Genomic DNA, 26,744 nt, shown 5'->3' with positions numbered 1-26,744 from the left:
TGCCATGATAGTTGTCCGCATAAGAAATAAGCTAGTTTTCTTTCGCTAAAGCACATGCAAGAAAGATGAAAATGCTCATGTTTTGTGATTTATTTTGCCCTCAAGGCCTTTTATTATTTCCTTTCCTCCTTATTTTCCTTTCCTCTTTAAGGCAAGACCCTGTAGCACTGACTGTGCGGAAATGTGCTTCCATTTAAATACGAAGTAATTTTTCAAAGACCAAAGATACGACTTTTTCATGTCGGCTTCAGGCAAAAAGACTTGGAACCATCGCAAATCTACAACTAAATTCTTCTCAGCCCTTGAGATAAAAAACAACAACAACAATCGAAATGGTGCAGAGAACTTGACATAACTCGTCTCCATTAGCATCGTGGAAAGCCCCGGGCATATTTTCCGATATCACCGGCTGCCCCTCAATGCTCTGATCCAAAACACTCCAGATTCTTCCTTCATTGCTTTCACTAAAAGAACTTAACCCAATTGCATGACGGTTAGAAATCTCAAAGCAATTCTGATCTTTTGCTTCTCAGTAATATCATTCCCACATCAGGGAAAAGTTCGTGCACAATTGCAGGAAAAAATCTTAAATCGTTTTCGAACTTTAGTCTATGCTCATCTGAAAACGAGCTCTGCAGAGTTCTTCGAAAGTCGTGACATCATCGGGCCACATATCTCTGATTAAAAGCTCGAGCTAAACAAATATTTCGTCTCCGACGTACACCGTCAACTTAACCAGAGTTTGAGGTTGAACAGCGCAAAATACCCCTCAATTTCAACGAGCCAATTAATTCACTTTCGGAGATGAATCTTCTTATAGTTGTTGTCTTCCGCTCTTTCAACTGACTGAGTTTTATCGAGTTTTACGAGACCGCCACCTTTGCTGGGAACGCGGTTACGTACATTTCCAAACAAAGACACTAAAAAGGAGAAAAAACAAATGTTATTGAAAGTTAAGTACCAACGATCATGTACGTTCTGAGGTTATCAATTATCTATGTGAAGTTTTCCAACGTTTCCACCAACAATACTATCAAATGAAGCAAAATTTATTCCGCAATCTTTCTTAATCTATCGTCTTGCAGAACACTTTCAAAATCGCTCATCCCTGTGGCATCCTGGACGGTTGTCAATTAAATTATTCATCTGGCCACGGTTGTCGGAAGTGCAGCCACCCACTAGATAGATCTCTACACAGTGGATAGCAATACGTTTTGGTTACTCCTTTCCGCTGGATAGCGATTTATCCATCTGAACTGGGCTCAGGTAACAAGTCATCTGGAGCTCAGTTGCTGTAACGTGCGACAAAAAAATCGGGACTAGCAGAGGTTGGCAGAATCTTACAAAGAGGATCAGAATCTTTTTCGTCCCATGCTTGTGGCAGATGTCAAAATCGTTCTTACTTCATCGATCCTTCACAACAATCCCTATTTTTCTCACGCTATCCTCACGAAATGAGCGCAGACGGTTGAGGCATTTTGGTTGATTCGGTACAAAATTATCAAGCACAAATATCTTCATCTCCGACTTACCTGCAATCATCTCCCCCTGCACTTATCAGGTATCGGTCATCGCATGTAAATCGTACATTAGTCACGTGAGCGGAATGGCCCACATACCGCTTGAAGGGAGCCTTAAAACAAACATACCCGAATGTTTAACAGCCAAGCTTTATAAACATTGTAATGCATTCTCTTTCAAAAACATAATGTACACAAATTTGCTTAATATTGGAGACACAAGACTCATATTGGGCGCAAGTTTTCAGGCATTGAATGGGTGGACTTAAAAAGTACTTCATCTGTTCTCAAAAAAAAAATTGTCAAGTAACGTTCGTAGACTAATGAAAGTGAGTATTTCGCACCTACAAGATCGTTAGTTTTGTATGTAAAGCCCTATTCCTGTGATCAAACGAGAAAATAATGGCAGCGTACGTTTCAGTACACTTCACGTAGATCACAATAACAAAAAAAAACTTACAAATTTCTCTGAAGCAGGGAACTCAAACAGTTTCACAAAACCAAAGTCATCACCGGTGGCAAGCGAGAGACCGCTGGATGAGAGATTGGCGCAGTTGACGTCTGCTTTGTCAGCGTTACGAGGCCAAACACCAATGACCTCATTACCAAGAACACTGAAACGTCCACAGATAAGAATAAGGAAAAAATCCTTCTAATGTGATTAAGTAACTGTGCGAAGTTTACCGCTGGAATTACTTACCTCGTCCATGAGGCCCAAGTAATTCTGTTGATTTCCTTTCTGTCCTTTAAGGGATTTCCACTTGGGACAGTGAACACTAAACGCTCATAAGCGCCCGTGGAAACCTTACCCAATAAACAAACAAAACATGAAAAGTAAATACTGATATACGTGAGCTAAATGCATGTCCCTCTTCCATCATGACATGTTCTAACAATGCGCTACAGGAAACTGCTAACATGTCAGATTTTAGACCATTGCGTAGAATGCCTATTGTTCTCCGGACTTTACTTGCAGTTTATAGGTCTGCCATACTACTCATTGTTAATCAAAAACGCTAACAAAGAGCCCCGCCGATTGGTTGCCATGTGCGCACAACGATGCTCACGATCATGATGTAGGTCGCAAATTGAGTGATCATATCTGGTTTGTTGTCGTTAACGCAACCGAATTCACGCTGTCAAAAACGACCTGATCATACATCACGCGTTTTCGGTTTAATCCAGAAATAACACTTACCATTGGTACGCTCTTGCTACATATGCACCAGACAAAATAATTTTCAATTTTGGAAAAAGGATTTAACTTAGCGCGACAATCATTCGTCAAACAATGTCTTGGCCTGATTGTAAAATTCGAGCCAAAAAGTGAATTCAAAACCTAGAAACAGCAAATCAGAAAAACTACGCAAGACTTATTTCGTCATTTTGGATGTAATCGCCATGTCGACGGTGCAATATGTCAGCAAAGTGTGGTATTAATAGTAAATAGTTTAATATATCACCTGAATGAACCTGCCATCAGCAGAGAAGTCCATCTGAGTGACGAAAGAAGGGATTCCCTTACAGTAACCAGCACGTGAAAGAGGTCGTCCTTCGCGAAGCTCATAGAAGTCAACACAGCTGTCATCTGATCCAACTGCCAGGTATTTACCATCTGGACTAAATCTATCAGGGTTAATAACACCATCAGTCATTTGGGAGAGGTGAAAACAACCTCATGAGACTAATGAGGAGAACAAAACCTACAACGGCACATAACAGTGAGAAGGTCCACGGGAACGGCAAAGAAGACCGGAAGTTAGCCGTGACATCCCTGTGAGAAGCCAACAGACACCATCATACTGGATATCCAAGGAAAGGAAATAATGGGAGTTTAGCGGTAGACTGATTCCACGAGGTGGCTTTTCTTATCCGCTGTTTCCAAGTTGCATTGGAATTTTAAAACACAGGTTGATGAGACGGGTTTCAAACAAGTGATAATTAATATTATGCATACCTGTAGCACGCAAGGGCAGGAACCCGTGGCTGGTGCGGCATGGCATGGTCCCTCTTCAACAGTCAATCAAACAGAACATGAACTACACAACCAGCCAATCCGAACTCAAAGAAAATAACTGTTGCCAGCTACGTTTAATTTCTAAGAGATCTGATTGACTTATTGTATCGTCAACGTACGGTCTGATTGACCGTTGTGAACGAGAAAAAAAAATCCCATTCCATCTGGCCTGAGGTCCCATCCTGTCCCGTCCCGTTCCGTACTCGTATGGGACATCTTAGCGACTTTTTTCAAACTAACCATGTTTATCAATTTATTTACCTGATATCTTGAATAGCTTGGTGACGATCACGCTTCTGCGCCACAACCTTTAGCTCAGCGGTTTTCAATAGAGCAAAGGCGCCATTTTTCAGACCAACAGCAAGTAACTCCCCGTCAGGAGAGAAAGCCGCCGAACGAGCGGCGAAACCCAGTGAAGCCATCTTTACCATAGTCTATGAAATGCAATAGTTGTTTTTCATTTTACTTTGCTGACAACATACTGTAGAGCTTTTTGTTAACACAAATCTCCACGAATGTCTGCAGATATTTTGTCTTGTGTAAAGGTTCGCGAAAAATATTTTTGTTCTCAGTTTTCTAGGTCCTCTGATAAATGGTCAAATCTGAACACATACAGTTCTCTAAGCGAAGGTAGTACACGTTTCCTCTAAGAATCACAGAGCTAAGTTAACCCTTAAACTTCAAGTTCAAATTTGTAATTCTCCTTACTGTCAACCATGCAGTTCTAATAATGTTAGTTCAGAGAATTTAGTATTGGATCAACTAATTATCCCCAAATTGATATTTTTCTTTATTCTCACCATTCATCTGGTTGATATTGTATCGATATCCTAAGGAGAAATTCTGTCTTGGTCACTCATGGGAGTTAAAGGGTTAAGTAAAACCAAAGGCAATCCCGGATTACTTCAGACACTTTTGACATATTCTAACCATCAAACTCAATGAGAAATTAGTCAACCAATCAAAGGGCAATACCTTACTGGCCACGTCCCAAAGTCTCACTGTCTGATCATCACTTGCTGTCACAAATACTTCTCTCTCCGGATGGCAGGCTAGTCCCCAGATCTCCCCCTCACCATGACCACGGACTAGAGTCTAGGAAAAGATAAAGTTTAGAGAGTTATGTACTGCATGCAATTTGCAATGAAAAAAAGATTACATGAAGATAATGCAATGCTCGAGAGTACGAAAACACTCGAGATAACCCTGACCTGTGAGGTAGCTGCTTTCTCTGTGATTTCAATTATTTCACTGCCTTTTGTGCCAACCAGGATTTTACCCTAAAAAGGAACAATCTTTGTTCATCTCTCAGTTTACAACACTTTTCAGAAGTTGTTACAGTTGTTACAAACATAAATGCAGCAAAACAAGAGGAGTGGTAAAGATTGTGGATGTCTAATTTGCTTCCGCACACATAATTCGACATATCTCTTACAATTTTCAATTACTTAAACACATCTCAAACTCAAGATGCATTAGAGTACTTAAAGGGTTGGGGCGGGGGAGCGACGGTTTTAAGTGATGTCTTCCGGCGAACAATAAACCGCTTAGCTAACCTTGCCTCTGCAGACTGACCGCACAACACAGGGACCTGGACCCAGGGATAGCGTGCGGCACCGCTTCATCTCTTGATCCCACAGTTTGATACCAACGCCTTCCTTGGTGTTCCTGTGGAGAGGCAAAAGAACGTGATACTATCAGGCCCTTTCTAACATGGCCATTCCTTGTGGAGAAGGTCAATTCTTAAAGCCAAAAGAATACGGCTTTGGGCCAAGTTTTGTAAATAGGGTCAGTTAATCCTCATCCTACCGCGCAGACTATTCGCGAAACGTACAGAATGACGAGGTAGAAATAGTTCGAGAATTTTCAAACTATTTCGTACTGAAACACCACAATCGCACGTGCGTACTCACGAGTAGACTTGTGCATTTTATTCACTCCAGCAAGAGGAGTTTCTTCCGGTTCTACCAGTAAAGATCAATCAAAACCGCACTTGGCAATCCCTTTAAAAGGAACTTCTCAAAAATTGAACGCGCAGGTCTCCATTGAATCCACGGATTGAAAACTCCTTGAATTTTGATATTTTCGATAGTTTCCCACTTCCTATCTGCACCTTGCTTACAACAATTAATTCTGAATGTAGGAGAAATTACTGTTTTATTTTTTTACCGCACCAAAAGGCGACATCTTCTTTTCTTACCCTTTTTCCTTCCCACCACTCACTATGAGTCCATCCCTAAGTGTCGTGTGCATCGCGAACACGGGTCCATTGTGCGCTCGGCTTACCACCCTCGCGAGCTTATGACCCAGCCATACAAATACATCTCCGTTCATGGCTCCGGTAAATGTCAAGTTTTCCTGTGTAAATTCAAAGTACATGTGCACATGTATGTGTGAAGGAATAGATTTCAACAAAACACTAGAAATAAACGTAACAGTCGAACATGCATCATACCAAGAGAGGTAATAGCCACCTTCATATGAATGACTTTCCAACAAGAGTAAAAAAGGAAGTCTTCTTATTGTAGTATGAACAGCCGTTTTTTTTGTTTTGTTTTTTTTTTTAAGTAGTTAAGCGAGGAACGCGAAGAGAAGCGCAAGAACGAGCGAAAAGTGCTAAAGCGATTGCCTCTACCCTGGACTACAATCTAGGTGAAAATAATTGATCAGTGAACAGACTAGATGTAGTGACAAAATAGATAACGCCTTGAAATCGGCAATTGTTGCCGGGGTCATTGTGTTACGTTCTCCAGAAGGAAACAGGACTTTCAGAGTTCCTCCCTCCACTGAAGAGTATAAAAGGGTTAACCAGCGATTAACTCGCGTCCCATCCAGAAGAAATCGACATACACCTAGTCGCTTCATGCTAAAGAAAACAGAACAACTTGAGCTCCACCAGTGTGGAATGCACTACTTTCTTACCGCTCCAAATGCAACTGACAGCATAGTCTGCATCCGTAGTTGAGAATCATCTCCTTCCCCCTGCTGGGGGGTGGTTATGACCCCCCGTTTCCCCACTAACTGCCCGCCGGCTAAAGTCCAAAATTTGACGTGTTTAACTCCACACGTGACAAACTGACTATCGGAGTCAGGCCTGAACTCAGCAACGAAGATCCTGTCTGTGTGACCGTGTGAACTAGCGAGTTTGGTTCCTGTAGGATTACAAAGAAAGAGAAATTCTGAATTTAAACGTTTAAAAAAAACATCATGACTTTTTCACGATTTTTGGCTGTGGATAATTAAGAATTGAATTAAAAACTCAAGCGTTCCTTAAATCGATCAAACAGAAGAAAATCTAGCATGTACAATAAATGCGGACATTTATACATTAGTGCAGGAAACGGCTAAGACAGTACAAATTAAATTCCATCTACTTCACCTTCGCATCCACGTGACGATAAATCACTTCTGATTGCGCCAATTAAGAAACTTTTCTTGTCTCTACAGTTCTTTACCACGAAAATACCCTAAACCTCTAGACTGGACCACTGGTGAAGTAGATCTCTTTTCTACACTGATTAATCATGACTTTTTTTGGTGACAAATGTAACACTTACCTTCGGCCCATTTCCACACAGCAATGCTATGCGCAGCATCAATTCCTACAGTGACCAAAAGCTTGCCGTTGCAGCTGAAGTTCACTGCACAAACTCCCTTAGTGTGAAATCCTTGAATAACTGATAACGTATCCTTGGACACGGCATCCCATACATGCACACACGGCTCTGTGCCGATCTGGCCAGTTGCTACAATGTTCTGTGTGATCACGGATTTATTAGTTAATACTTTGCATGACAAGCAGGAGAATTACCAATTCAAGGAGAAGTCTATTTTTTAATCTGCCTGAAAAATCTTTTAATGATTCCCTTTCCTGCATTGAACATATCAGTGTAACGGTAGGTAAAAAAAAAAACCGCAAACTGCTTTTCATTTAAGTTACACTATGCCAGCAACATGACCTTCAAATTTCTCGAAACTTATTAAAGATAGAAAATAAAATCTGAGTACCTTATCATATTGTTGAAAACGACTTGAAAAAGTACGGGGGAAAAAAGGTAATCTCATTGATTTTGATTGTGCATTAGCTTAAGGAGAAACCAAATCCATGTTCAAGTTGGTTTACCTTATACTTAGGATGTTGATTGACAGTCAAACAGATGATGTCATCAGTATGTTCGAGGTAAAATGATTGTACACCATTAGCCGTGCTCAGTACAATCCCTGCTCCAGCAGCATGGTACACAATGTCCCCCTCAGGGAGGTAGTGTAAGTTATTTCTGGTGTCGAAACCTCGGTAACCATGAATGAATTCCAAACTAAGTTCCTGCAAACGTGAAGGGTTTTTATAAAATTAAAAGAAGCAAAACGAACGCCAAAAACTGGCGGTGCACACCAAAATTCGTGGTAGCAAACGCGCTAGACTCCGGAACGTAAGGTCGATCCTGGCTCTTTGTACCTTACGATTTGGGGATTCATAACTCTCAAAGTGCATCTCTACACCCAGGGAGGGAGGTTTTCCCTAAATAGGGGAAGGGGGGGTTGTTTTAACTTTAAATGTACAATGATGCCACCCTGGAGGAGTAGCAATACTCTGGTCGGTTTATGCAAATGAAACCAGAACAAGGTTAAGCAGCTATGAGCCTGTAGAACCTTGCGAGTGACTGAACATAAAATGTAGATAAAACAAGAGAAACGAGTTGGCGACTTTGTGAACCGCTACATACACCATTACCTGGATGGGCTGGGTTCTTCTCTTTTTTCCCGAGTCCCTCTGCCGATCCAACTGCCTCACCTTTGGAGGAGCTTTGGAGCCCCGACTTACCGCGGGTCTAACACAGGAAAAAAAGACATACAAAAAAACATCATTAAACCAAACTGGGTACCGAAAAAAATTATATATATACATATAATTATATATATATATATATATATATATATATATATATATATATATATAATTATATATATATATATATATATATAAGAAACTGATTTGGACGAGAACCCCAGTAAAAAACCCCAGCGCTCATTTCCACATGAGTTATGGTTAGGATTTAGTTCCGGTACCAAAAAACCTCGCTTCTGCACTGACAACTGCATTAACAAGTAAATTGGGCATAGGGAAAATTTCAAGGAAATGGTTACAAAACCCCCCATCTCGGAGAATTAGCAATACTCCAACCCCTCCATACTATAGAAGCCAGGATAATCTCTAACAGAAATGTCTCACTAGGCTCGTAATACCCGTACCCTCGCCCCGCCACACCCCACCCCACCCCAGATTAACAATAATCATGTACCTGTGTTCCTCGTCTTCCTGTCTATCCCTGAGGTGTGGTTTAACACCTTTTGTGGTTCGTATCGGATTTGCATAAATCTTGTCCTCATATGTAAGATTCTTCTCTTTCTCTACGTCACTATCATAGCCTCCTTCCTCTTCCGAATCTGTGTCCGAGTCATCGCTATCGCCGCCCGTGTCCTCACTTTCATGAGCTCGAGCATGTGACCACACCATGACAGACGTGTCGGCTCCACCCACAGAGATTAAGCGGCCGTCATCGCTTGTCCAACGGACGTTTGTCACATGCGCAGAATGTCCAACATATTTTTTAAATTTAGCGTGTTTGCCCTACAAATCAAAGATCATTGTTATTAATCCTTGAATGGTTTCAGTAAAATATAGCAACGGCTATTACAACAACCACACTGCAACGATCAAATGAAAATTCACGCCTGACAAGGGAAAGCGAATAATATGTAGGATTTGGAATTCGTTTAAAAATAATTTGACATGTTTATTGTATTGGCGGAGGAAGAAAGGGAGAGTGTAATGAGAAAAGGTTCGGTTTTTTAAGTTCTACATTAAGTTTTCTAGTGGATTGCAAATGATAAAGATGAAGGTTTTTAGATAATTAACATACCACTCCCTAGGCAGGGTTATTCTGCCATAAATACATGCATATTACATAAGTACACTAATAAATAATATTGAGAAGTTAAAAAAAGGAATAAAAATATATCACATAAAAACGTAAGAATTAGGTGCAATAAAAAACAAAAATATTACAATTGCAAAAAATTACATATGTTAAAAAACGGAATGGTACATTAACTGCTAATCCCCGGGATTAGGTGATGAGATTTACAACACCCTAAAATAACTCATCCAGGGAAGTAGCAAATCCTCTCTCTTTCGCTCACCTGCACTGGATACTCAAACAACTTCACAAACCCAAAATCATCTCCAGTGGCTAAAATCTTCTTGTCCTTTGTTAAATCGACAGCGTTCACATCAGTGATATCTGAGTGGGGCGGCCATATTCCCGAGCAATCGTCCCCAAGAACACTTGTCCAAGTGGACCAGTCGATCTTCTTGGATTCACTGGAGACAATAGCTTGGCGTGTACCGCGAGGTGCCTCAAAGAACAGGCGCTCTTTAGCGCCAGAGTTTGTTTGGAGAAGCTTCCCTGAAAATTTAAAGGAGTAATATTAGGTCAGTTTTTGGACTTTGCAAAACTACCTTCGACTTAAACCTCTCACGATAATTTTTCAATTCGTTAAAAAAATGTCAGTCGACCCAAGTGACCTACGTATAGAAGGGTCAAATCAGCTTGGGCCTCATATGAGCATACCTTTCGAGTCCCAGTCCACATGAGTGACGTAGCTTGAGCTCCCTTTGCAGATACCAACTCGTTTGCTGCTCAGCACATTATAGATGTCAACAAAGTTGTCATGTGACGCTACAGCCAAATATTTACCTTGACCTGTCATGAGAAAAACAAAAATGAAAAGTGTTCACCACACTTCAACAAATGATCACCCTTCCCTTTTCCCCACAGGAAACAAACCACAACATTATCTAAGGGGAAGAGTGTAAAACGGAAGTAATGGCCGGTAAATTATTCCTCGATCTCCTAATACTTCGATCTCAGTGGTAATTTATCATCTGTGTTTTTCGTGCTCTATTGCTGCTGCACACTCTGCAGAAGTTTTTGCTTCCAGTTTTTCTCTGCATCACAAAATGGTCTTACCAGGTGAAAACTTGATGTCTGAAATTTCTTCCTTTCTGTGGTGAAACCCGACGATGTCATCCAAGGTTGTTGAGTCGACGACTTGAAAACTACCTGAGGAGCATACAAATAATAAACCAAACAAAAGACATCAAGCCATTATTAAAATCATGGAAGGGAGAAAAAAAAACTCAAAGGATAGAATGGGAAAAGAAAATTTCCCTTCTTTACTTTCTCTAAGCTGGGTGCGGCGGGCGATTCTGGACAGGTTTTAGACGAATTTGGTCCCGTTGAGGACGGATCCGACCGATTTGGACGGGCGCGCCCGACTTCGAACCGGTGCGTCCATTTTTGACCAGGTTGCTATGAGTTTTGACGATTTTTTTCGATTTAGGAAGGTTACGCTTTATTTCTAACGGGCACATGCGCTTTCAGTTAATAACTTTTATCTAATATTAGACTGCCATTGTGCTTAAATGTGCCGGTACAAAATTCGACGCACAAAAATCTCCCACTTTACGTAGAAGAAAAAGCGCCCTTTCAAGGTTTCGATGCATCAGTCCATGTTACTAATAACAGTCTTGGATGGATGCATCACCTTGGTATCAATATTCTTACCGTCTTTAAATCCAACAGCCAAGACTCTTCCATCAGGTGAATACGTTACACTCCTACCGGGCTTCGTCAGTTTACGGACATTCTTTAACCTATGGGCAGCTAGATCCCAGACTCTCACTGACATGTCGTCACTGACTGTCGCACAGAGCTCCTCGGCTGGATGGGAGGCCAGCCCCACAACTCACCTTCCAGATGACCCTAAAAGTGATCAAACAAGCAGCCAACTTATATTTAAGAAGAAAGTCAAAAAGTGAAAAAAATGAATCACAAGTTACACATTGTCTAGAGTAATTAGGATATCACTGGCTTCTCACCAATACGATCCATTTCTTAGTTCTGGATTTAACTTCGCTTAAATCAACCAGACCTGTTTATAGTATCAATAAGGACTAGTCATTATTTACCTTTATCGGGGGAGGGGGGGGGAAGATTTTGGTTCTGTCACGATAAAATTTACCTAACCCCCTAAGACTCTGCAGCATTCATATCATCTCCCCCTCCTTGGTAGTCGAGTAGCTGTCAATATTCTATGGCCCACCCTCCGACTGATCCCCCTCAATTCTCCCTGAAAACCATGTGATCCCTCCTCAAAAATTCTCCGACCCCCAACCCCCCCCCCTCCCCCCACTCTGGCGATATATAATGATTGCTCCCATATATAACTCACAAACCAGTAGAAAATGATTAAGTACCTGGATTAGAACTGTGATAGGTCCACTCTTTTCAATTTCCATAATCTGAAATTCAAGGCAATATTTGTAAGATTCACATATTTCTTCCCATATGCCTCAAAGCATTTGGAGAGCGACCAGATTTTTACAAATAAAGACACACGTAGAAAAAAAGCAATGGACGAAAACGAAAACAGTAACATGTCTGTCAACGCTAGAATCACTTAAGCCACAAGATTTACTCGATCAAAATTACAAATTGAATTAGAAATACCTCGCCATTTTTAGTGCCGACTAAAATTTTCCCCTGTCCAAGTGTTATTGCACGGATAGGGGGAACATCTTCCAGTAAAATTGAAGCCGGTGGTCCCGGACTAAGACTTGTGCGAGTGACCTTGTAACTCTTTAAGCAGCGGGAGAAATTGTCATCCCATAAGCCTACAGTACCATCTTTTCCACCGGTCACAAAACCCTGTTAAAACAAAATCAAAGGGTGTATTAATCACCGAGGACAGAAACACAAAAACATCCGGCAACATCTAACGGTTAGGCAAACTAAAATACGTTGGATATTAGGGTTTGTAACGAATTTCTCATCATTTTACTCTCAAGATCTGACTATTAATTCTCCCATCTTGCTGCAACACATTTCCCTGTAAATTAGTTACGTGAATTTTGTATTCTCAGTATCTGTTGCTGGCTTATGTTTGGATGTTGTAGTGAGAAGTTAGGTGTTAATCACTTCTGAGAGTCGAAGAGTTAAGAGGCCTTAAGATTCTATCGTGAGTCAACTTCCATCTGCAACAAATTAGTATTTACATCAACCTATAAGTGAATTCTCGAAATTGCTAGGATACGAATAAATAGCCACACTTTCAGTTCACAAAGCTTCATTGTTACCTTTTCTAGCACTTGCATAGCAAACACAGGTCCTTCGTGGGCCTGGACCGAGTTTTGCAGAGCATTTCCCTGCCATATGTACACTTTTCCACTGGCTCCACCAGAGTACACCAAATCAGGACTCTTTCCATAAGTGACACACATCATAGTCTCGGCTTTCCCTGCGCTGCCGAATGTTCCTCGCTTGGAAGTGAAACCGCCTCCGGTCTGTGTCCAGAACTTGATATGCTTCATGCCAGCTGTCACAAGAAGTTCTGGGTTTTGGGGATTCCATTTGATGACAAATATTTTGTCCTTGTGTCCCCTGAAGTCAAAGGTACATGAATAAGAGCTGTATAAAAAGATCTGCGTAGTAAAAGAGTCTCCAAGATATCACCAACTGAGCTACGAAGCAAAACGTTGGGAACGATGTCAATTTTAGAGAGTTCATTTTTCCCGTAAAGGAGTCTGTTCACAGTTTTTTTTTTTTTTTTAATATATTTCTTTACCTTGTTGTTGCTAATTTTTCTCCTTTTTTCCAGTCCCATACCACAATCACGTGGTTATCATCAAGTCCTACACTCGCTAATTTCTTCCCGTCACCTTAAAAATAAATTCAAAATGTTTTCAGAATGCTCAATCAGATTAGAAAAGAGAACATCCTCGTAAATGTCTTACCTGAAAAGTCGACAGCACAGACGCCTCTCTCGTGTTGCCCCTTTAGAATGGCCAGGGTCTCCATCTTCACAGCATCCCATACGTGGATAGCGGGGTCGCGTCCCACCTGAGATGAACAAATAAACCCGCTTATATAAAAGAAAAATAACCTCTTAGTTTCGTCGCGTCAACACTGCACAGGCTTAAATTCAGGTTGCTTAGGGTGAGACATTTTTTTCCGAAGTCAATGACATAAAACATATTTCAAGTTCTACCAAAGAATCTTAATTGCATATTTTTTTTTACTATTTTTCTACTCCCGCTAATACACAAGGTAAGACAGCGATAAATGCCATTTCACGAACGGAATGCGGAAATTCTGTGCCGGACTGTGACCCGCCCCCCTTGAATAATCTTGGCCATGCTCCTGCAGAGGCTACCTCAAACTTGGTGGATCAAGTTTGTCATTTGCCATCCGCTCAGCCCTCTCAACCCTAAATGATCCTATGAAGATAACGTTAAGATAGCAAATGGCTTAACTTGAGCATGCACTTGCATTAGAGCCCCCCACCCACCTCCACACGGTCTCAAAACGCTCGGCGTCTCTGAGGTTTCCCTCAGATATCGCGACACGGTGAGCCAATCAGAGCGTAACCCTGGCCTTTCGACCCAAGCCCCCACGCATTAAAAATTACAACACCAGGTCATCCTTTGAATTTGTGGCAAACGAACTCAAAGTAATATCGAACGCACCTGCCCGGTCGCCACCACGTCTCTCACAGGGTGTATACACAAGCAGAGGATGTCGTCTGTGTGCGCATTATAAAACCTCTGCTTATGATCGTCACGGTTGTACACAATCCCAAGAGCAGCCACGTGGTACACAATCTCACCGCTCTGAGTGTAGAACAGATTATTACGGCAGTCATACCCTCGGTAACTGAGAAGAAAATAGAATAAAACTATAAGTCAACGGATAAGTTTGAACATTACTTGATTGAAGGTGAGATATCCAATCCTAAAGCAAAGATATTGACAACGGATAACGCTTTCTACACGGAAGGGGCCCAAAAAGTTGGAAAGAACTCCTTAAAGACAGGTCTATAATAAATTCTAACCCTTAGCCACGTAAGATTCCCAATTCCCCAAACTACGAGCGATACGCTTCCTTCCGCATCTGACACGAGAATTTGATTCTACATCAAAACAACGACTTCAGAGTAATAACTTCTCACAGCAAGTCGAAACATCGTGATCAATTCACTTGATAGCCTGACTCGACATCGTAAGACAAAAGATTGAACGATATGTAAGTTTGGGTAAGAAACTTACTTTAAGTCTACAGAACATGTATCCTTTTTTCGCGTTTTTTAAGCGAGAGAAGGCATACGCGAGTACTCGCGCGTGTCTCACCCTTCACCCGTACCTCGCACGTACTTCGAGTTACCTTCTACTCACCTGCAAAAAGGCAAAAGAAAAATACGCCTTTACTGTAGGCTTAAAAACCGTCTCTTACCCGAACACAAACTCCAATCTCAAGCCCTCACTGGGAGGCCTCTGTCGGGGTACACTGTCTTCCTTTTGCTGTTCTTCTTTCGAGAGCTTCAATCTTTCTTTCAAGGCTGGTAAGTCCTCACGATACAGTGTTCTGCCATAGTCAATTTGACGTTCCTGAAATGGAGCAGTAATTGAACTTAGCTTCTGGCGAGGAATGAGTTGGATACAAGACAGTATAGCCACTAAACAAATGGCTATATACAATAGGGTACTAGTTCGGACGTCTCCACCCGATTGCGAACGATTTTGTGCGACTTCGCAAGGAACCTGACTGCAGACGTTTCTGTCTGACTTCTAACAACTCCATTTAATTGCTGACGGTTCCACATAATACTGCACGTTTCTGCCAAGTTTTGAACAAACGTTTCAGATATAAAATTCGTATGAACTAGACCAAACATCCCTGAGACCAAAAATATAAAATAGCAGACAGCAATTGCAAAAATTTCAAAACTCATCGTCAGCTTACATTTTCAATATCACTGTCAAGTTCATCAGCATCAGATGCTTCCGAGTCACTCTCGTCACTGTGAGATTCTAAATACGCTCCTCCGTCCACGTCATCACCATCGTCACGTGACCCGTCAGGCAAGTAACGCCACTGAAAGATTGCGTGATCCCCACCGCCGACACTCATCACTCTCATCATGTCATGTGAAAATCGCACGTTTGTCACGTGTGCAGAATGTCCAACATACTTCCTAAATTTAGCACCTACAAAGTCGTTGGATTTTATCACTTAGAAAGTCTACTTAAATTCATAATCTAGACGCCTTTATACTTGAAATAACAGATATCAAAGTTACGCTACAGTCAAGTCGTGGATAAACAGTGCAGAAAATAGTTAGAATGTAAGGCCATTGTACTAAAAGCGAATGATCCAGAGCTTCCAAGAAACAGAATCGAGCCGCAATCCCCACAAGAGTCCTCCCCAATCGATCCGCCATACTTAATAAGAATTAGGTTATTCTCTTCCCAGACTTCTAAGGCCGTGCTAACGCCACGAATTTCGCATATTCCCGCATAACTAGTTCCTATGCTTCGCATATCCACAAGTAAAGACGTTAAAAATAAGGGTCTTTCTTATTTCTTTCGAATAACTTTAAAATGAGAGGCAATAATAAATAACGCCCACAAGCACAACGAAATGGCATTAATCACCATTTAAGTCCAATATCACCCTGACGCATCCTTTGATCCCACGCAAGCTCTCCACGAGACAAGCCGGATGATGACGCAAGCCACCAAGGGGCCTGGACACCAACACCACCCTCGTGCACGTGCCGTAGCGCCTGTCATGTCCTACTCAAAGGCCATAAACTTTAAAAATTAGTACACTCATTTGGAAGCTCACCTTTTCTTAGACAAGGAAATCTAAAGAGCTTTACGAGACCAAAGTCGTCTCCAGTAACCAAGACCTCATTCTGGAAGCTGGCATCACAAGCATTAACATCGTTTGTATCTGTGTATTTCTCCCAGATTCCATTCACTTCCACTCCTAGTACACCAGTAAATGTAGCCCAGTGAATTGCCTTCACTTCGTCTTTATTTGCAATACGCTTGCCACCTTAAAAAAAAGAAAACAAAATGAAAACAAAAACACAAGTTAGATTACAAGTACATCATTTTTGTGACCTGTTCCTCACTGCGACTCGCTTGATAAATTAATTCTAAAAGAGAATCAAAACAAAATTATCATTGAAAATAGGGGTAAGTTTCTAAAGAAACTGTAGTGCTGCGTCAGTGGGAGAGTATAGCAGGTAATTTAGTGTTAACAACTGAGTTTAAAACGTAAATTGGCCATCGTAAAGGGTAAAAAAGCTGATATTTCGAGCGTTAGCCCTTCGTCAATCGCTCTGACGGTCTGTTTAATAAATAAATAGACTGTCAGGATAGAGCATAAACCAGTTTTATAAGCATGCAAACATGTATGACCCTGAGGCATCACATTTCCTGACCCCCAACGCTACGGCATGGATGGATTCAAAATCTTTTGCAAGTCACCCCAAGGTGCTGTAAGAATTTATTGCTCTTATGCCATTTAAAACCCCTGGGTCAGTGACATCACCAGTCTCCAACAGAGACCACTTAGTTTGAATATCAATTGCTCAAAGCACAATTACACAAATGAGTCTCCTACACTTAGTTGATCTCAACTCGATCAATAAAAGCTACAAAAAAGCAATACATCAGGGGCTCTTGCATGATACACTCACTTGGCATCTTGAAGAATAACCTCTCACTGGCACCAGAGTTGGTTTGCAAGTATTTGCTGTCCATAGACCAGTCTAAATGTGTGATAAAACTAGAGCTGCCTTTGCACTCTCCAACTTTTTTGTAACGTTGTGCGACAGAGTAGACATCCACAAAGTTGTCATTAGATCCCACTGCCAGATGTTGTCCATCAGGAGAGTACTTCAATTCATGGATGACTTCTTTGCGGTCTTTTATATGAGTTACTTCTGAAAGATCCCTTTGAAAATGAAAAAAAATCTGCCATTGTTGATCATCATTATGTAACAAAACATTACTGCAGGAGGACTAGGAGTATGACAAGTCCATCTCAGAAATTACCTCAATCCATTTCTCAACTTTTACTGGGTAGATTTGGGAGTGGAAAGTGATGATCAGTGTGCTCATTGGGAAAGGTCAACTTCACTAGACTTTTGTAACATGTAGCTACAGAACCAACAGGATGTCTGTTACCACAGGTATCCAATCAGTGAATTCTCACACAGGATTACTTTGTCTTTCCTTTTACAGAATTGTTTTAATCAAAACACACTCATCTTCAAACTAAACACCTATAGGAACAGAATTGAGGTTGACCTTAATGAAACATATCTGAAAACAAACTTGATTAAGGTAACACTAACTCTAGATCTATCAAATTAATTTATTTCATTAATCCCAAGGCTTAAAGGTGGAGCCCTCTCTTCCCCTCCAGGTCTCTTGCCCATAACAGCACTCCAGCCTAGTCCTTCCAATACACAGTTCACCAACCATACCACCCAACCACCATGCTATCCACCCTCCTTTAGAGGTCGACCACTGGTAAGCAGCTTTTGCTGAAACTTCTGCCTCAGACGATTGTCACAAAATCATTTACGCATGAATCTTTTGCTTGGTGAAACCTAGAAAACCTGGACTTCCACTGGGTATAAATATAACACTCTGGTCACTAAAACCGCAAATTCATGATAAATACCTTGCTTTTAGAACCATGAATGACCCATCACCAAGCCCTGCAGCCAGATGGCTACCATCAGCATTGAAACCCAATGAACGCACTTTCTGATCCAAATCTGTTCTAGCCAGAAGAGTCATATCCGACATGCTCCATAACCTGCCAAATTTAGAAATATACTTAAATCAGCAATTCAGTTGCTTTTTCAAATTTGGGGTCAGAGAGAGAGAGGAGCTCAATCAAAAGGGGGTGCCTCACTTAGGTTGAACCACATTTTCATTACAACTTCTGTGCACAAACAACCACAGTTGTGGTTTACTAATAGACACAAATGATCATTATCAACTTTGACATAACTATCATAAATCTCTAAACTACCTTCTTAGTAAACAATACTTATACCTAACACTTCTGTCATCACTGCCTGTAGCAAACATTGGCTTCTTTGGGTGCACAGCCAAAGCCCACAGTTCTCCTTCAGCATGACCCTAACATAGGAAAATGAAGTCTGAATCTGTAATGATTTAAAGGCATGGAGGAAAGACATTCTCACTGATATTTTAATACCTACCTGCACAATGGTTTTTGGTTTATCCTTTTCTGTAGCAATAACTTCAAATACTTCACCAGCATTTGTACCAACAAGAATTTTTTCACCCATCCAGAATGCACTTCGCACAGACAAACCTGAACATTTGGAAAAATTTAAAACAAAAACTTGAATCACACTGTTAGAAAAGCCCCCTTCCTAAATTTGATCTCCTTTCTAGTAACACCTAATCATCCTCATCGTTCTCCTTGCATAAGTTTTGCAAATTAAAAATTGCATTTTAGCTCTTAGCGAGATTTAAATGAGCCTCTACCTCTGGTGACCCTCCTTCTCTTACAGGCCCTCTGTCTTTAATAAGCCTCTCTCTCTTATAAGCCATATCCCTAACACCCTCTCCATCTACAACTTCTAGTCCCACTGAAGTGTTTGTGACGCTTTCAGTGTCTCTTAACTCTTTATAGCAACATTTAACACTTTCTATAGTCACTGGTTAATAATTGACAAAGTTGAAAATATACATCACAATTCTTATTCAATTCTTTTTAGACAAACAGCCCACTTAACCTTGTGCAACCTAATATCAGTATGCATATTCTTCATACTTTTCTCAATACATTATCTAACATGCTGACAAGCAGAATTTTTTCAGTCAGGGATCATTTCCTTTATCCTGATGACCATAATGTGTGATTCAGGGGTGATGTTGGGAGCAAAAATTACAAGCTAGTCACTCTTAGGGGTCAAAGCACTCATATTTAACTTTATTGCATGCAGAGGAATCTTGAGAAACATTTTTAACATTGCATCACCTTCATAGCCAACAGGAGTGTTGATCATCTCTAGTTTTGTGATTGGTTTAAAACTGTTGTCCCACAGAATAACAGTTCCATCTTTGGATCCTGTTGCATATCCATCATTGTTTCTGTGCATCGTAAATATTGCTCCCTGCAATGAAAACAAAATGGAAGTCAGCCAGAAATTTCTCTTGCTTGAAATTAAATGAATACAAGTGAACTGGAAGTGAAACCTGAGGAAACACTGGGGATAACCTAATGACTTAATATCCCATCCAAGAACTGAAGTGATAGTCCTACTAACACAACAGAAACCTGAAACAGTTGAAGGTTATCCAGTGAATAACCTTCAGCTGTGTCAGATGCAGACTTCTCCTCAATTGTCATTGTGATTCACATGGACTATTCTTGTCATCAGGTCATTTGATCTTTTATTGCATTTCCCTTTGTTTCCTTAGAGTTACACACAACATCCTTTTGCCACCACTGTTCCCAACAGTGTGCAAAATGTGCAGTGTATGGCGTAGCTTCCTTTGAAGTTCTCTGTAGCTCAGCTGAAGTAAATCACATTACAAAACCAAAAGTCTGCAGTGCAATTCTTGGGAACCTAGATCCTTTTTGCTTTTGGTGTTATACTCAAAGAAAACCAAAAAGAGGAGGAAAATCACAATTTGCCATCTCTTATTCTATCACAAAGTACATAACCAAGAAGCTTACATTATGTGCATTTGGAATAGTTCCAGACAAGTTGTGACCTTTCCATTTGTAGATCTCTCCACTCAGAGTGCCAGAGTATGTTACATCATTAGGACCAAATGCTAAACACAGATTTGTTTGAATCTCCCCAGCTTTACCAAAGACTCCTGAAAGAATATTCAATTAAACACTGTTAACATAGAGCAGAGTCACCACATCTACACAAGCACAAAACCACCCACAAAACAGTTGTTATTTTTATTTTAAAAAAAATTCAACCTTTTTTAGGATTGAGAGCATTTCCACACAAGGTCCAAAACTTGATATGTTTCACACCACAGCTCACCAGCAAGTTTTCTTGGTAAGGGTTAAACTGAATGTCAAAGATCTGCAAACCAGAGAACAAGAAAATAACAATTATCACCTGTGATGAAGTAGTACCCCACCCTAGGGAATAGATATTAATAAAGCATGCATTAAATAGATATTTATCATAGATATTTATTAATGAGGGTCAAAATGCCAAGTTGGCTATAGTCATCTCTTATCCAACAAGTGTGAGTGGAGTAATTGGTCTATTAAAGTGCCCAAAAATATACATGTAGATAAATCTTCCCAACTTATTTTTGTAAGAGCAAATGGAATAAAGATGTTTTTTGTCTTGTCATGTGTGTGGAACAAAAAAAATTCTGAGTCCCCATGAGGAATTGAACCTCAGACCTTCAGATTCCATACTCCGATGTTCTACCCCTGAGCCACAGAGACTCAACAGTGAGCAAGGTCTATCACCAAGTTCATATGACACGTGTCCTACATACTGCTGGGATCAGCAATGTCGATAGCATCACGGGGAATTTTTTCCTTTGTCTCACACTTGTGACAAGATGAAAAAGATCTTTCTCTATTTTTTTACCAAGCTCAAAACTTACCATCTCCTTATTCTATTTACAATAAATGGAATGTTACAATGACTAAAACAATTACGCTTTAACTTGTCTTCATCCATACACATGGTATACTGGCACAACCCATGTTGGCTAAGCTATTGAAAACTCTAAGCTGATGAAAACTCTACTTTATAATCAAAAGCAGAACTTCACTACTCATCAAAGACATTGGGACAAACTTTGACAATAATTATGGGTTTTTTGTCATAATATGTGCAAGACCTGAACTGTTTTCACTGGTAAAAATAGATTACATCTTCTTACTCGATCAGTGTGTCCTCTGACAGATGCCAAGGATCTCCCCTTTCTCCAGTCCCAAACAGCTATCAGGTGGTAGTCTTCTAAACCCACTGACACAAGAAGCTGTTCAAATGAGCAATTAAAACATATTAAAGACAAACATTGGAATAAGCAACAGCTTGTAGCATATCTGTCTTCTTGCACATAGTGTAATTATTGATAATTAGTTTATACAAGACTGTGAGCTGTGAAAATTAATAATTGTGCAAGGTAATAACACTATATGCCAAGAATGCAGAAATGTGTCTTTTCTCTCCAATGCATATCAGCATTGCCTGTACAGTGTAACTTAACCATACAAGCAGTTTCATAAGCATCACAATTCAACTTATGACCACCCTTGAAAAACCTACTTTGAACTTCTATACAAACTTTGTATTTAGAGTACTTTCCCAATACATATATTGAGCAGCCTCCAACACTTTCAGTGTTTACGATACAAATATTTCAATTTTATAGCAGTTCCACTTAGTGAACACAGAATGAAAGAAAATCTCCCCATATTCTGAATCATATTTTAATCAGTCAGCTTTACATTGGTATTTACCACAGGCAATTTTATAGTTATTAACTGAGTGTCTGTTTTGTTTTCAAATATAACCAGTTACACTTAAAAACACCACTTGGGCAAGCAAGCTCTTATGCAGTTACCCAACCTCTGTGAATCACAGAATGGTACACATATTGCTAGTTCTTATATAAGAAATCAGCTAGAGTTTCAGATACCTTTTTAGCATCTACAGTGTGCCCCCTTGTGTGAACCTCCTCTAACAAGAATTACCTAACCCTTTAATCTCTTAGAATGACTAGCATCTAATTTCTCCCTACAATATCACTCCTGGGTTACACATTAAGGTCATAAGAACAAAGGAAATGATCACCAACAAAAGGAAGGGTTAAAGAAAAATACCAGTTGACTTACTGTGCCAGTATTGTTGAACGCCAAACAGGTAACTCCTCGTTGATGAGCATCCTTCAATATGGAAACTGTCTGACATGTTTTTGAATCCCAAACACAGACATATGGGTCCTTGCCGACCTGTCCAGTTGCTACCAATTGTCTCTCAGGATGTAATGCCAAACTGTCAACAAAAACAAAAATTCCTCTCTATTTACATGCAAAAGAAAAAGTCTGCACTTGAACCAAGATGCCCATGTAGTAGGAGTTCCACCCAATTTCTGAAACACGAAGTGAAAAGCAGTATTGTGCCACCCCCCACCCCCCTTTGGTAGGCAGGAGCAAGTGAATCACAAGGTTGCCTCCAGCATTTTGTCTGTCACTGGGACAGTTTGCTGGTACTCATGTCTACTTCTAGGTGGAGAGAGGCACTAGAATAGCAAAGCATCTTTAACCGAAGAGCACAACAAAATGACCCAGCTGAAGCTAGAAACCAGACCTCTCAACCCAGAGTCCAGTATGCAATCCATTAGGCTGCCATGTCTCCCGCCTTTAAACTCATATACTGGGAACATATTTTAAAACAAAATGGGTGGTAAAACCTTGTTTTAATTACTAAGGTAATTATGATTTTTAAATTATTAAAGTGAAATAGCCCAAGGCAAAAACCTTTGAAGACTCCTGCCTCAAGGGTCTGAAAGGGTTTTATTTTTTACAGAAACCTTGGACATCATCAGACCCAGGTGAAGCCACTGTAAACAGTTTTAATGGCCAATATTTTCACCTGTTGGGAGCATCTGTAAAGTACATAACAGACCCATATCAAAAGTGGAAACCCCAAATTAATTATTCATTATAAAGAAAATGAACCTCATGGCGAAAAAAGGTTACAATCCTAATATTTTATACTGAAAATATAAAAAGAAAAGCCAGACCCAAATTTTTCATACAATTACTTGAATAAACCATTTAAACCCCAACATCAGTATGCATATTATCCATACTGTTTTCTATACATTTCCTTGGACACAGATAAGGAGAATTTGTCTTATAATCAAGGGCTGTATTTGCTGAGCATTTCCTTTATTCTCATTACCTAATGTGTGATTCATAGGTTTTATTGTGAGGAGGAAACATATGGCAGTTGGTCTTAAGGATGAGGGTTAAGCTTAAGACCAGTGTAGTATACAATTTCATGTCTGTGATCTACTTGTCCTTTTTCTTGTTTTCGTGTTACAAAGGACATTTTGGGGAAACAACAGAGTGGTTGGGATCATAAGATTAAGAAACAAAGATTCTCATTTGAGAGCTAGTATAGCTACCTATAAAGTTTTTAATTAGGTGGTCCTCATCAATTTTCCGCTGCCACATGGCAGAGGGTCTAATTTGAATATTAACAATATGGGTAAAACACATTTGGCACATTTACTGCCATTCTAACGGATATCAAATGATAACAAATAACAGACTTCAGTCAAGCTTGTATTTCAAAGTCAGGGAGGTATTTCAATTTTTTTCCATGCTTCAATTTTAAAGTTATGGTTTTTTCCTATATACATATATGAGAGACAATATTGTAGAAAAATCAGCTACTATTAAATCAGGACCTAACAGCAATATAATTACAGTTCAAAACGTGTCTTTTCAGACACAGCATGTTATTTGAAGTTAATTTCAAAATGTCACACTACTTTCCAAGCTTAAGTATTTAATAGACAATGTCGTTCTTTAGTCATGTCTCTCTCACTTCCTAAATAATCAAGTAATATTTTTGGTAGTTGGCCCGTCCATTTGAAAACAGTCTTCCAATGACAAACAATCTAAATGTACAAAAAACGCACGCCAGAAGCTTCGAGTTTAACAAAATTTACATATAGACACTTTGAATTGTAAATTCGTCTGCTTACTAGAAAATCAATAATTGAGCATTTTATTGATCGCGCGCTTTAAATATTCAAACAAAAATATAGGGTGTGACAGTTCTGCTGCTACATTTTCTAGAGCGTAAACGCACGAAAAAATTCGTCGAGGGAATAAAATTCAGTACTTGAAAACACTGGAAAAGTTTCTGAGATTTGGTCGTGATCGAAAGTCAATTTCCCAGTATGGAGTCATATGAAAATAATAAAATTGAAGTTCAACTTCGATTTCCTCACTAATTGATAAGGTGCTGTTCACAGATCACCCGGACCTTCAATGCAAAAACGGATGATAAAAGCAAAAAATAAGCTGGTTGTACAATTTAGGCTTCAACTTGTACCTTTGAAATAAAAACCGAAATTAATAAATATTTCGTTTTGCATCACTGATCAAGCGCACGATCTGTTTGGCTTGGAAATATTTTCAACAATTATAAAAAATTCCCGAGATCTTGCCTATAGAAACCTTGGTTTAAAATTCAAAGCACAAAGAATCCATAACAAAACGAAATAAAACAAATTAATCGCGGTCAAAATCGAACAAGACTTGTAGGCAACTTGTACTCAATGGGTTCACACGGCAACACATGTCAACATACACACACGATATACATGTGTATGAATTATGCTCTAAGACTGCAAATACCTCAAGTAAATGTGTCTTTCACTACCGCTGTAAACGGAACACCGCACGGTGTTCCCTTATAAAGTTAAACATCACAAACCTAATAATATCATCGTTGTGTCCGAGAAAGAATCGCTGAGAGTTTTCCCTAGTGTTATAAACCACACCGACTCCTGCCACGAAGTACACGATCTCTTTCGACGAGGTGTAGTAGAGATTGTTGCGGCATTGATGTCCTCTGTAACCGTATACCCATTCTAGTTTTAGCGACGAGCTCGGAGCAGTTCTATCTGTCATTTTATCTCACAATGCTGCTAGACCGTGCCATCCGTTCGCAACCAAACCACGCGCCAAAACTTCATTCTTGACTTCCTTTCCGCGTTACGGTGGCCTTTCTAGAACTTGAAACTAAGGCGTATTTTGATTGGTCAATTGTAATATCAAAGTCAATTTCATTGGATGATCACAAAAACTAACAGACCTATCGTGACTCGAGGTCACTTGAATTTGAGATATCTTCATCGCGAAGATGAAAAGGATCTGTGGACAAATAAACCAAATAACGCTAACCTTCATTGAATTGTACTCGGAGTCAACGTTAAAAAAAAAACCCGAGGGTTTTAAAAATTAACTTGACTTCTTAAGGCCTTTTTCGGCGCACACAGTTCGAGGTTTAATCATGAAAGCACATACAGGCACTTAGTATCGTAAACGTCATAACAACAAACGAGGATCTTGTCACTTGTCTTCTCAGTCTGAGTTATGAAATAGCTTGAAATCGCTAATTTAGGACATATTAGTCGCAAACAACACATTAGGGAAGTAAATAGGCCACTATTTATTTTATGAAGTTTTCGACTCTAAGTTCCTCTATCGCCTGTATTGGGCTTCCTGTGTTTTAAGGAGCAAGCAAGAAGTGGAGTAATTTTTAGGGGTTTTCCTTCATAGGGCAGAATTTTTAGAGTACTTTGGTCCTAGAGGTCACGAATTCAAACCTTCGGCGCCAACCACTGTCCCAAATCCCCTAACATGGGCCCATCAACCCCCCCCCCCCCCCCCCCCTTCAAACGCGCCAACTCCACGCCCTGGGGAAGTTTAAGAAAATTGGAAGAGAAAAAACGACGTTCAGAGTATTTATTAAAGTTCCAAAACAATTTTAGGTACCCTATTACCATGGAGCATCGCGATGGGCAAATTATAGGAAAGGGAATAGGTAAACTGCCCAGAGGACGGGAAAATATAACTAACTTGCAATTGGTATTGGGTTTAGATCTGATCTGATTAGCTGCGAGGGTGACGCGAATATTATTCGTCATCGATCTCGGTCTCGGAGCAAAATGATGGAAAGCATTGCAATCCCAGGTAAAATAACGGTTCAGAAAAGCTAGCTTTTGTAAATCAAAACAACTCATTTCCAAACAATATTACCTTGGAAGCTTGGGAATTCGAAATTTTAAGCAGCACAAAAAATATGAATTGAGAACCATGCTTTAAACCTAAATCTCGCAAAGAATATTGGAAATAAATAATTCGGTACTATTCCGTTTTCATACACTCTTACATCTACCGCATTTTCCGAGGTGTGGGCATAAAAGAAGCACAATACGAATCATCGACCTCCCCTGGGAAAAAAACGTCCCTTTTCTTATTATTAACGATACGCATGTTTTGAATTAAGAACATACTTTAGTACGCACTGAAACGTAAAGTATCATCCATTTTTACTAAGAAGGTTAAGGATGATGTTTTCACTCAGTTTTGTTGGGGGGTCCATATCCGCTAACGGATTTGGACCGGGCTGTCCAAATCCGCTGGGACACCGGGACAGCGGTGGGTTTCGATTGACTCGCATTTTGCCTTAATCTACGATGCGGAACGAAAAAATTTGAGATGATTTTT

General features: G+C 40.0%; 1 protein-coding gene across 1 annotated transcript; it reads right to left on the bottom strand.

The window, feature by feature from the left end:
• Positions 1–79: 79 nt before the first annotated feature.
• LOC131769947 (echinoderm microtubule-associated protein-like 6) lies at positions 80–25,212 on the bottom strand. The gene is given in 39 exon segments (XM_059085675.2): positions 80–920; positions 1,533–1,633; positions 1,981–2,134; positions 2,221–2,324; positions 2,984–3,146; positions 3,799–3,971; positions 4,513–4,632; positions 4,749–4,817; positions 5,094–5,205; positions 5,738–5,895; positions 6,460–6,689; positions 7,095–7,293; positions 7,661–7,861; positions 8,270–8,366; positions 8,838–9,166; positions 9,739–10,004; positions 10,170–10,301; positions 10,569–10,661; positions 11,166–11,336; positions 11,339–11,363; positions 11,858–11,902; positions 12,111–12,308; positions 12,737–13,040; positions 13,225–13,318; positions 13,394–13,499; positions 14,126–14,312; positions 14,889–15,043; positions 15,399–15,643; positions 16,284–16,496; positions 17,146–17,402; positions 18,138–18,275; positions 18,519–18,604; positions 18,688–18,803; positions 19,476–19,611; positions 20,178–20,323; positions 20,436–20,544; positions 21,368–21,466; positions 22,326–22,485; positions 24,946–25,212. Coding segments are annotated over 39 exon segments (5,913 nt in total). The 5' UTR covers positions 25,143–25,212; the 3' UTR covers positions 80–895.
• Between the last annotated feature and the right edge of the window lie 1,532 nt (positions 25,213–26,744).

The sequence above is a fragment of the Pocillopora verrucosa genome, chromosome 7 (assembly GCF_036669915.1).
Source record: "Pocillopora verrucosa isolate sample1 chromosome 7, ASM3666991v2, whole genome shotgun sequence".
Lineage (NCBI taxonomy): Eukaryota > Metazoa > Cnidaria > Anthozoa > Scleractinia > Pocilloporidae > Pocillopora > Pocillopora verrucosa.
This window is presented reverse-complemented; position numbering and strand designations above follow the sequence as displayed.